This window comes from Phyllobates terribilis, unplaced genomic scaffold, assembly GCF_046119375.1.
Source record: "Phyllobates terribilis strain yellow unplaced genomic scaffold, ASM4611937v1 Scaffold_9__5_contigs__length_417890890, whole genome shotgun sequence".
Taxonomy (NCBI): Eukaryota; Metazoa; Chordata; class Amphibia; order Anura; family Dendrobatidae; genus Phyllobates; species Phyllobates terribilis.
The window spans coordinates 147,996,741-148,009,841 of record NW_027362769.1 but is presented as its reverse complement, the minus strand read 5'-3'; the positions used below and the strand labels follow the sequence as shown (position 1 = coordinate 148,009,841).

General features: G+C 41.7%; 1 protein-coding gene across 2 annotated transcripts in view; it reads left to right on the top strand.

Annotated features, from left to right (window-relative positions):
* The window catches only part of GALNT13 (polypeptide N-acetylgalactosaminyltransferase 13), a 556,185-nt gene that overhangs the window by 178,632 nt on the left and 364,452 nt on the right, over nt 1-13,101 (top strand). For both annotated transcript variants that reach the window (XM_073647161.1, XM_073647160.1), the window contains exon 2: nt 9,976-10,144. In XM_073647161.1, the coding sequence (XP_073503262.1) occupies nt 9,976-10,144 (169 nt within the window). The remainder of the gene's footprint in view (nt 1-9,975; nt 10,145-13,101) is intronic.

Genomic DNA, 13,101 nt, shown 5'->3' with positions numbered 1-13,101 from the left:
CTACTAAATTCCCACATTTCGCGACTGCTTGCGCTCGAAATGTTGCCTTTTAGGCTTGTGGAGACGGAAGCATTCTGCAACCTTATGGCGGCAGCCGTCCCTCTGTACTCGGTCCCCAGCTGCCACTATTTCTCCCGGTGTGCCATCCCCGCATTATACAAGCACGTGTCCCACAACATTAGCCGTGCCCTCAACAATGCAGTTACTGGGAAAGTCCACCTAACCACGGATACGTGGACAAGTGCTTGAAGGCAGGGACGGTACATCTTGCTGACGGCACACTAGGTTAACATAGTGGATGCCGGGACCCAGTCAGACCTTGGGACGGAACACATCCTCCCGAGGCCGAGGATTGCAGGCGCTAGGTCAATCAGGGTTGCCCCCACAGTTTACAGCTCCTGCACCTCATCCTCCTCAGCCTCCTCCTCTTCAGCCTCCATCTCCGAAATTACCACGTCAGTCACAAGCTGGAAGCACTGCAGCACTGCCTTGTCAAGCAGCAACAGGCTGTGCTGAAGCTAATATGCTTAGGTGACAAACCGCACAATGCTGAAGAGTTGTGGACAACTTTGAAAGAGCAGGCAGATCTGTGGCTCACACCGTTGAACCTACAGCCAGGCATGGTCGTGTGTGACAATGGCCGGAACCTGGTGGCAGCTCTGAGGCGAGGCGAGCTCACACATGTACCATGCCTGACCCATGTGCTTAATCTCGTGGTTCAGCGGTTTCTCAAAAGCTACCCGGAGCTGCCGGATCTGCTTGTCAAAGTATGCTGCCTGTGTGCCCATTTTAGAAAGTCAGCTACAGCTTCCGCCGCCCTTGCCGTGCTTCAGCAGCGTTTGCAGCTTCCGGCTCACCGACTGGTGTGTGATGTCCCCACACATTGGAACTCTACACTGCAGATGTTGGGAAAGATTTGTGAGCAGAAGAGGGCAGTTGTTGACTATCAATATCATCAAGGCCGTCGGTATTCAGTTCAGACTCCACACATAAGACCTCAGGAGTGGACATAGATGTCAGGTATCTGTACCATCCTCCAAAACTTTGAGGACTCCTCCAAGATGGTGATGACGCCATAATTAGTGTCACCATCCCGCTTCTCTGTCTTTTGAAACGCTCTCTGCTCACAATCAAAGAGGATGAATTGCAGGTGGAGCACGATGAGATGGAGCAAAGAACTATACTGGGTGATTACACACAGCCCAGCCTCATCTCATCCCAATGTGGATTGGGTGACAATGAGGAACAGGAGGAGGAGGAAGAACAGGAGCTAGTTTCATGCGCTATAGACGATACTACCTGCACAACTGTCATACCGTCTGTTCAGCGCGGATGGCCTGAGGACAGGGAGGAGGAGGAGGAGAGCATGTTGAGTCATCCTCTTGGTGAGGACACGGAAGTCTTGCCTGTTAGCAGTCTGGCACGCATGGCTGAGTTTATGTTACGCTGCCTTTCCCGTGACCATCGCGTTCTCAAAATTTTGGGTGACAGTCATAACTTCTAGACCCATGCTACAAGGAGAACTTTATATCTCTGATTCCTGAGGCGGACAGGTCTACAAAAACGAGGCAGTACCAGAAGGCCCTTGATGCGGAACTATTAAAAAAATTCCCATCTGAAAACGTTGGCGGCAGAGGTCACAGTTCGCTGGACAACCAAGGAGTACAGGTGAGAGAGACAATACTCCAATCCAGGTCAGGCAGGGGAACACTGTCAAAAATTTTATACAGTATGTTCATGCATACCCCCAGAGGTAAATTTTTGTCAGCCCATACACTTAGTGCATGGGCATTACAAATATAGGAGACCCACTCCTTTCTAATGGGAAATATTTTTCATGAGGCCCTCCTCCACGTCTTTTCCAAGGTGCATTGGAGTGCCTCCCAATTTTTGGCAGCCCTTGCATTTACTGCATAGGCCAACACTATGGGAGACCCACTTCCTAATAATGGGAACATTTATTCATGAGGCCCTCTACGTCTCTTCCAAGGGGCATTGGAGTGCCTCCCAATTTTTGGCAGCCCTTGCATTCACTGCATAGGCCAACACTATGGGAGACCCACTTCCTAATAATGGGAACATTGTTTTTAGGAGGCCCTCTGACCTCCATGTCTCTTCCAAGGGGCATTGAAGTGCCTCCAAATTTTTTGCAACCCTTGCATTCACTGCATAGGCAAACAGTATGGGAGACCCACTTCCTAATAATGGGAACATTGTTTTCAGGAGGCCCTCCTCTAAGTCTCTTCAAAGGGGTATTGGGGTGCGTCCAAATTTTCAAAGGGGTATTAGGTTGCGTCCAAGTTTTGGGCAGCCCTGCCACTCACTGCATACGCAATAACAATATAGGAGACCCACTTTTTAGTAATGGGAACAACAAAGCATAGCCGGCTGATGGCTCTTTAAGACTAGTGAGGGCCGAAAGGTGGCCCTTTAAGAATAGTAAAGGCCGCCTGATGGCCCTATAAAAATAGGCTTTGTGACTTTTAGAGTCCCTCCTTCATAAATGAAACAGAATGTGTCTGATCATGTCTTGCACACCACATGGCCAGATAAGGTTGTAAAATGTTAAAATGACATTTCCCGGTGAATGAATTTGTCACGGTTGAAAGCAATGCAAAAGTGCAAGAACGCATCAAAAACGCTATGTGTGAACATAGCCCAAGGTGTGGAGCAGTATTTTTGTTTTTGGTTATTTATTTTGCCTTATATACAAGTCATTACCCTGGAAAGGATGCTCCTTAACATATTTCCCAGGAAAATCCATTTTGGTTTCGGTTTTGTATGTTTCATTGTGAGTCCGTAAAAGTGGCGTAATACCTATGACAATGTTGTTCACAGCAGTGACCTGGGAGTGAGAAATGCTTCCAGGGGTCTTCCCCATGCTGTTCCCATGTCATTTGAGCACTGTTTCCATCGATTTGGGCAATTTTTAGGCCCTCTGCAGACCGCCGGGGGGAGCCGTCTGAAAAATGCTTGAGTTTCCCATAGACTTACATTGGGTTCGTTGCTCGGGTCAACCACCCGAGTATTCCAATTTGCTCGACCTGAGCATTTTAGTGCTCGCCCATCACGAGGCATATTATGAGAAAGGTACAAGGTGAGCAAAATATTTGAAAATCAGTCTGAAAAGTTTTTTTTTTCCGTTGCATCTATTATTAAAGGGGTCTGCATTTTTGGGGGTTATAGTTGGGAATTTTATTTACCTATGCGTAGTGTTGATCGAGCACTGAAATGCTCAAGTGCTCAGTACTCGATACGAGCACGACGGACGTTCGGACATGCTTGACTCGAGTAGCAAGCATTAATGGAACTGAATGGCAAACTCAAGCATTTTTCAGGAGGAAATTCAAATGACCAAGCACTCGAGCACCACGTGATACTTGACCCCGATGCTTGATCGAGTATAGAGCAGTGCCGAGCCCGCTTGCCCATCACAACCTACAGGGTCTAATCTGAAGTGTATTTATTTTGGAGGAATTTTTTGTAGGTGTTTAGGTGCCTGAATTTAGCCATTTGAATGCCTTGGTGTATTTGGTCTGTACTATTTCATGTGGGTGCAAAATTTTCAGGAGCACCAAATTTCAAAATAAAGAAATAGAAAGCAGTAGTGGCGTTAGTAGAGCCAAAGAGCTAGAAGAGTGCAGTTTCCCCAAACTTCAGTTGGAGTGCCTCAGATCTCCAAGCAAGCTCCACTTTGAACTATATTAGCATCAACACGATACAGTTGAATCCTGTAGTAGAGCAGACAGCCATAGACTCCATGCTCAACCCTTCTGGTTCCTGTAGGCTGACACATCCTGACACAAGCGAAACAATGAAGTCACAGCATTGTGTCCCCTGTGCCGGCCCACTCTGTGTATCCTTGAGAGAAGGGAACTTGGTCTCTCAGATTGAATAAGTATAAGTTGTTTGTTTTTTTACAGGGGAATGGCAAAAAAGTGGCATCACGACTTTTGGATTGGGCACTTGGTATTAATACTTTCCTAAGTGGGCTCTCGGGAAGCATTATTTGTCTTAAGAAGCATTATTGCTGGGCTAAGGGGTGCCATGCTTATCCCAGGTGCTGGCAACACACACTCTGCCACCGGTAAAGTATATGCCTACAATAATAGCAACTTGCTCTTAACAGATATAGAGAGGTTAGGGATAGATCTTAGGGATCAGCAGAATTGTGAATGCAGCTCTGGGCGTGATGAGAATATGAGACAGACATAAAATGAGAAAAGTACAAAGTGAGCAAAATATTTGAAAAGTTATTTTTTCCTGTTGCATCCAGAATATATAAAGTATCTGGCACCTTAAGAATGATGATGCCCCAACATGGACAATTCCTTTAAGCTTCCCATGCCGATTCCATTGCTGCCACCTGTAGGCTTCAGACGGTATTGACGCAATAATATTTAAACCTTAGGAAATGGTAATATGAACAGATTGGATGTGTAAATGGTTACTTCTATGCCATTCGCTCTAATTACAGCAAATGATTTATATGGGCTGTGGCATTTTATTTAATGATGCTTTCATGTGCATAATAAATAGCTAATCAAAGCCTCTGTAAATTTAAGTAATGCTGCAGATGAATGACAGCACTTTTTTTTTTCCTGCAGAAACAGAATCGTATATAAAATGTTGTAAGTGCTTCTTGGCTCAGGAGTGATAAGATGGAAGGGAATATGTGGGCATTAGGTCAAATGGTTTGGCAGGAAAATAGGGTAAATTTTCCCGTTTATCATTGGTTGATTGGCAGCGGCCGTTAATCTTGTACCCCATCTTTCTTCTTTTGTATTTTTATATGGAGGTCATTAATGCCTAAGAGAAAACATTCGTCTAGATGAAATAGGATATGTTGTGCAAATTGTATCCATTCATTACCAGTGTTCAGAAAATCACACAACCAACACAATCCAACATAGGCAGAAGATTGCATATCCACCTATAATCTGAAACGGCCTTTTTGATACCAGGCTAGCATTACACACTGGATGTTGCAGGCCATTAATATCAAACTGGTTAAAAATCCTTTTAAATAGGATTAGTAGCTCGTTGTAATTTGCTGAGGAACCCAGAAGCGCCACCACAGAGTGAATTAGGTATAATGTTTATTAAAGGAAATCTGTCAGCAGGTTTTTGCCACCTCATCTGAGAGCAGCATAATATAGGAAAAGAGACCCTGAATACAATGATGTACTTAGTTTACTGGGTGCAGCGGTTCTGGCACAGAGTTTTTAGATTCAGCAATGCAGCAGAGATGAGGAAACTAACCCCGCCCACGTCAAGCTCTATGTACATAGTCTATAGACAATGAGCTGCTTATCACAGGATGGGGGTGGAGTCGGACTAACAGTCACATGCACATCAGACCAGGCAGTGATAATATCCTAGTGAGAAAACCTTCAGTGTAAGTAAACAACAGCACGCGGCCTGATAAGTGACACATCACTGAATTCAGTTTTTTAACCCCTAGCTAATGCTGACCTCAGATCACATAGAAAAAACCTTCAAAGGGTTTTCCTGCTACAATAATATTAATTAACTATGCTATAATCAATATGAGTTCTTTGTTTCCTGAAGAGGTTTTCAATAGTTTTAGTCTTGAAGCGTTTTTTTTCCATCCCTTTGATTGGACAGTACCTTAATTTAGAGGGGATTCCATCACAAGCCGCTTCAAAGAAGTGACACGAGCCTTTTTTTTCCCACCAGGCATTTTTCAAAACCTGGAATGGAAAAAAAAACACTAAAATTACTGAACAGCAAAGTGAATTTGTGAATTTAAAATAGTAATTGTCAGGAATATAAGTATAGTAATGTCCCAGATAAAAAAATATTAAAACACTGAGTCTAATTTCTTAAAACTCTGCACAGAATTCTCGCAAGAACTGTGCAAGTTTTCAGTGACAGAAATTATTGCTCAATCCAGCCACTGATGTTCAGTAATATCCCACTGCTTGCCACCAATTTGTCAGGAATTCCCACAGAGATGACACCGGGGAGATCAAGCAATATCTCACCGTGCCGTCACTGTGTCACCGATTTCGTCCGGAATCGTGAGCACATGATCCAGACTACTCACTGCTTAGGTATTGACAAGCGACCAGAGAGCATATGGCGTCACACCTTTGGGTTCCAACGCATGGAATATGTGTTTATGCCCTCCGTACGTCACTGTCAGCTTCACGATATCCCGATTATTAATATTATTCGCTGGCACCACCATCCAGATATGAAATATAACACAGGCCTGGGTGGACGCCTGCGTTCTGGTAGGGTATATAGCTTCAGGGAAGGGAACGATCACAGAACAAAAGAAACAGAACTATTAAATTTTATATTTAATCCATAAGGGAGGCAGTGTTATGGAAAATATACAAAGATTTACAAAGGGGACAATACAATACAGAATATGTAGTTACACAAAATAATAAGGATTAAAGAAGAAACTTACTCTATACCGTCACAGGGACGACTCAGCATAGGCGGAGGGGAGATGCTCCAGATTTGATTAGACTGTTATCGAACAGGATCCGTTGCACATATTAAATATGTACCCCGCAATGAATGAATTTCCAACCTCTGCAAACTATTTTATGCTGAAGGGATAGACCAGCCCACACACCCCCTATGATGATATCATGTGGGGTCGGCTCCACCCTTCATGTCCTTATTAAAAAACTCTAACTTCTGGGATAACTTATCGTGCGTTGATCCTAGAAGTCAAAAAGTGATACCAAATTTTCTATTATGATTTTACCTTCAGTCAGAGACCACACATCGTGCCATTGCAGTCTGCTATTCTGATGCTTTTGCGCTACAGCTCCAAGGAGGGGTTTTTGGCTACGAAAAATGAACATATCACTCCTTGGCTGACCCTGTCACTAAAAATAAAGGTCACATCATTATCGGATGTATGGAACTTTAGTTATTCCATATTTTGTTTTTGGCTCAGAAGTGTCTGGGGATTTTTGTTAACTCTCTTTGAAATCCCGGTAATGCAATTTCAACAGGCATCTATAGATTTATCGCAAGCCTGCATCTAATTGCCCCCTGACTTTTCCAGGGGAAATCTACTGGCATTTTAAGTAGGCTGGTGGCACCTATCTTGCCATTTGTGTACAAGGCCTTAATCATGAGTGTGCTAATTGGGGTTTTGTGCTGAGATGAAAATAAAGTGCCTGATCAAACTCCAATGAGGTACAAAGTTAGCAAACAAAAAGTAGAGGACACGGACTGCTGCACCATTGATCATTCCGGTTACATCCTCCTTTTGTCCTTTGTTACAACTAAGTCCTCTCCTGGCATTGTGTCACAGGATGGTCACCATTCCTGCTAAAAGAAAGGTTACAATGATTAAACAAACTCAACGTTTTCAATGAAGTCCACCGCAGTCCCTACCGGGCGGGAGCTTCTTCTTTCTTCTTTTTTCATATAGATGTTTTGACACAGCAGAAAGCAAAAAATGGAACAGAAGGAGAGGAGAGCACATGGCGGGATGACAGATCCTGACTTTGCTGCTGTTATATTTGGTCTTTGGCGATGATGTGACATGACATGTGTCCGGCATATACATGCTCTATGTGATACTTAATGCGTAGATGAGCCAGGCAACGAGTATGGCTATAGATAGCAATATGGGGGTCATGACGATAGTCTGTGTCTCCTCGATCCAGATCGAATATTTCCATCATTGCGTAAGCAGTTATCAGATGAAGATTGCCCCTTTCGATATGTTCCAATTACATCTTGAGGGCAGTCATATAATAATGCAGCCGTGTAAGGTATGTATCTGGCTTGAGAAGACTTTTCTAACAAACTTATCCGTTTGTCTGTTGTGCCTGGAGTGGCAAGAGCTTTCTCTGATGAGACAACACTTTAAGGGCTCTTAAAGGGGTTTTTCCCATCTCATAAAATAATGTTGTATCACTAGGACTTGCAATCACTTTACGATCGACCGTAGGGATCCTCATTGATTCTGAGAATGAAAGGGGCTGAAGTGCTGATATTACATTGCAACCTTTCTAACAGTGACTGCAGTAAGATTCATACCTCACTTGATTCCTTAAGAGGCATGCACTGTTTAAAGAGGTTGTTCAGAAATTTAACATTGATGGCCTGTCCTTAAGATAGGTCTTCAGTGTCTGATCGGAGGGGTGCAACACCAGGCACCCCCGCTGATCCCTGTGTCAGCGATGGAAGGAACTGCGCAGTTACTGAACTTCACAGCACAGCTTCATTGATGGAATAGTGGCCATGGACAGATACTGCAAATCCACCCCCTTTTGATTTGAATAGGGAGCGGATGTGCAGTTCCCGACCGCGGCCACTATACAGTCGATGAAGCTGTACAGCTCTGCAACTGAGCACTTCCGGCCGTTGCCAACATCGGGAGCAGCTGATCGTTGGGGATGCTGTGTACAGCACTCCAGTCAATCAGGCATTAATGACCTATTTAAGGATAGGCTATTAATGTTAAAGTCTGGGAAAACCCCTTTAATAGATCAGGTGTCTCGTATTTCTCGCCGCCTCTTCATCAAGACCGCCATGAAAGAAGTTGGTCTTGACGAATCAGGACCTTAGTTTCTTCTAAAAGAAAAATTTGACAAATTAATAACATGATAAAAAAAACTGGAAAATGCATCTAATATTTTTTACAGAATTGACAACGCTGAGGAACTAAATAGGTGTGAAGAATTCTCACATGGAGTTTTTTACATTTGGAATTTGAAGCAAATCAGCTTCAAAATCTACATTAAAAAATGCTTCAAGTCCACCTTGACTACTGTTAGATGTGGATTTGTACTTAAAAATCCATTTGAAAAAAAGCTTCATGAGAACATGGAATTCCACTCACCTTCAAGGGTTTTGCCAAGAGGTTCTTTTTTTTCTTCCCCCTAGTGCTCTTCCTTCCCCCAAGCCACCACCACTACCACACATTAGGCTTCCCCCGAGTTGCTCCCCTTCAGAATTACAAATTTCCCTCCTGGAATGAGATCATTTGTGGAATAACGTCCCTTAGTTCTATATCCTATAATTTTATACTGTGTCCCGTATTTCTCAGAGAACCTGGAAGGTGTGATATGTTATCCTACGTTGCCCATTTATTAACTTGTCAGGACGGTTTTATTAATGAAACTAATAGTACTGCTGTATAGGTCTTAGAATAACAAAAAAAATGATACCTGTCTTGCAACAATCCAGTATGCCAGCGCTGAGAAATCGAGCTTTGCAGATTCAATGGGAAGTGTAACAGCACGCCCCCAAGTGCTATGACACGCCCCCAAGTGCTATGACATGCCCCAATGCACTTCCAGGCAAATTTTTCATGTTGCTTCAAAGCTTGATTTCTCAGGGCTGACACATCAGATTGCTACAAAGCAGCTGTCACTTCTCTTGTTGTACTCTTGACATACCACTAGTTTCAATAGTAACTTTGGACAGATTCCCTTTTAATTCAATGAAAAGATATTAAATGCATAAATGAAAAAAGTTATAAAATATAAGGCTGTGCAGCATTTTTGCCGAGTTTTTTTTTTTGCTTTTTTATGAAAATAAGAAACTGCATTTTTACAATTTCCAGAAAAAGCTATGAGATTTCAAAAATCTCATTCATACGCTTGCTTTTTTTTTCCAAAACTGAATGTGAGAACTGCATTCTTGAAATCTGCAGCATGTGGAAAATTGCTGCAAGAAACGCAACAAATATTCTTGGTGAATAGACAAAACACACATATAATCTACTGTACATCCCCAAAAAAACACTGCAAAAAAAATGTGACAAAAAAGTTCGGCAAAAAACACAGCGAAAATGCTGCAACATGTGGATTTTTGAATGCAGCGTTTTTACTGTTGTGAGAGCAGGTTATGACTGCAGAAAAAAAAAAACACAAAAATGCTGCGTGTGAACAAAGCCTAACAATTGCAGTAATACTCACGGGTCACAAAGTCCGCTAACAGACTCTGTTTCTTTTTTTTCAATTCTAGCTGTTATATCACGGACCCAAGAAGGACCAGGAGAGCTGGGGAAGGCGGTGCTCATCCCGAAAGATGACCAAGAAAAAATGAAAGAATTATTCAAAATCAATCAGTTTAACCTAATGGCCAGTGACTTAATTGCTTTAAACAGAAGCTTGCCGGATGTCAGACTAGAAGGGTAAGATCTACAATACAGATTCAGCTCCATTGTGGCTCAGCTCTGGTGATGTGAATGGGCCATGTGATCTGTGAACAGAGGTGATGCTATTTTTGTAGGAAATTATTTAAGGAGGACCTGTCACCAGGTCAAAAGTGACCAGTATATGCTTTTATCTTATTCCTGTCACTCCCGTGATTATTCTGCATTTTGTTGCTTGTAAATCCTCAGTACGGTTCCAGAGATAAGGGCCTTTTTATTAGGTGCTAATTTTTCAGGTCTTTCCTAGGGGGAGTGGCTCACAAGGTTCTGTGGGGGTGTGTCTTTAGGCTACTCTGCCTAATTACCCTGTGAGCCACGCCCCCTCGACCATCAAAAGTAGCAGTAAATAAAAAGTCCTATATCTCTGGAACCATAGGACGGATTAAAAATAAAATAAAATGGAATGCTCAGAGGAGCAGTCGGAATACAATAAGAGCATCAATTAGCCGATTTTGATCTTAAAATATGTCCTCTTTAAGCCTGTGTCTGCACACTATTTAGGGTTGCAACTATAGGGGATGCAGAGATCCCTTGTGTTATAACTAGCACATAGTTGATTGGGACCCTATTACAGATAATACCTCTGACAGTGAGAGTGTAAGAGAGTTCTCTCAATGTGACTGACGACCAGGGATAACTGAGAGTGGGGGCCATGGATGGGAAAAATTACCTTCTAGGAAAACCATTATACACCTTACGATGGCATACCAGCTGTTAATTACCGTTTTGAGATTGAGATCGTCAGTCCCGGCAAGTGTTTTCTTTTTGGCTGTGCAATACTAGACACATTTACTCTGTGTCCTGTAAACTTTTTTGCGCTTTTGTTTGTTCCTTCTCTTCTTCCAAGAGCCGTAACTTTTTTTTTTTTCAATTTTTCCATCAACTTAGCCAGTTGTAATTTTGATTGGCGTCATTCATTTTGTAATATAATGTACTATAAAATAAATGAAAAAAAAAAATTAAAAAGCGGATGAAATAATTAAAAAGAAAAAAAAAAATAATTTAAATAATAAATTGAAATGTAATAAATAATCTTGCCATTATTTCTTGGCTTTAGGTTTTACGCTGTTCATTTAGTGAGAAAAATGACCTGACAATTTAATATTTAGTATGGTTATGGTGATATCAAATTTAATTTTTTTTTTTTTTTTGTAATTTAAATATTTTAGTGGCTAAAAAAAAATCTTAACTTGTAAAAAAAAAAAAAAAAATTGGTTTATGTAGAAATTTTCTGAGACCCGTAACTTTTTTTTTTTCCTCGTCAGCAATTGCTTGTTTTATTTTGTGTGACTGTCAAATTTCTTGTTCAGCTCTCGTATTTGTTGTATCAAGTCTGGTAACACAATGGCAGCCTGTGCAGCCACTTACCAACCTTTTAAATGCTGCTGTCAGGCATTGATAGCGTCATCTAAGTGGTTAAGCAGCAATCAGAGCTGATTCCAGTCGCTGCTGTCAGAGCTGCCGTTACCCGCCCTGTATGAATTGTGCCCTCTCCACTTGCACATCTGCACCCTAAATATGATGTAAATTTATGTTATGGGACATGGTAGAGGTTTAAGGTTATAATTAGTGATGAGCGAGTATATTCTGTTAACCCTTTCGGCGAGTATGCTCAGGCCGAGCTCCGAGTAGTTACAGCTGCTCGGTGATATGGTTGAATCGCTCCCTGTGCATGATTTGCAACTGTTTGACAGCTTTATTACATGGGAGGAATGTCTATTTCTTACACATTCCTCACATGTATTAAAACTGTCAAACAGTCGCAAATCATGCACAGGGAGCGATTCACCCATATCACCGAGCAGCTGTAACTACTCGGAGCTCGGCCCGAGCATACTCGGCGAAAGGGTTAACAGAACATACTCGCTCATCACTAGTTATAATCCCTTTTGCAAAGAAAAAAAATGAAGCAAATACACAAGTAATCTTTATTTAAAATTTCCTAAAGTCTTGTGTCTCCATGGTAACAGACTACAAACAAACTGTTAGTAGTCAGATCTTGCAGAAAACATTCCCTAAGGGAACAGATGTTCCTTATTTCATTCCTGTGTGAGAGAGAGAGAGAATACATCAAAATGAGTAAGGCAGTAGGAATAAACTAATAACCTACAAGGTCAGTTTGTTGTCTGTTACCATGGAAACACATAGCTGCGCACAGAAGCTGTAGGCACAAAACGGTAAAAAAATATTATTTTTTTTTTAATGATAGCTGTTCACGAAGTTACTTTATTTTTTCATATCTCAGATGCTTTGGTGAAAAAAAATGATTGTTGCCAAGGCGAGCAATGCCTTTAATCTAAGCAAATCGCTGTTCTCGCTGAATGCCAAAGGTAAATGTGTTCTACGAAGCAGCGAGCACCGCGACGGCCCGAGGCTGGTAAACAACCAAATATTCCTGGACCTCCGAATCTGGTTTTATAGCATTTAGCGCGGTCTCATGGCAATTAGCATCACACGTCATTATGTATTCCTGTCTGTGTTCCGCAGTTGACGGATAGTTTTGTATTGTTTCTAAGGAAACTAACAGCACAATAGAGAATAATCTGTTTACTATGTAATTCTTCAGTCGGGCACAAATTGTATTCAAGTTACAGAAAAACACATTTTTTTATTTTTTTTTTTTGGTAATGGGAACATACATTTAGCTTCCCATTGGCAATGGTTGGATAACTAATGTAAGTATCCCCTAAAGACATCATGTTATTTTTCCATCCAAAAATAGATGCCTTCATCCTGACCATATGCCTGAGGTTCGATGCAGACAGTGGAAAATAATGAATGTCTGTTTTCTGCAGTTTGTGTCTATCATTCACTATCATACAACATGCTTATTGATATATTTTATTTTCATGGCAAAGCCATTATAATGGTATGATACATATCTCAAAATAAAGAAAAATGAAAAAAAAAAGAACACTTTATAGGAAGGCGTATAT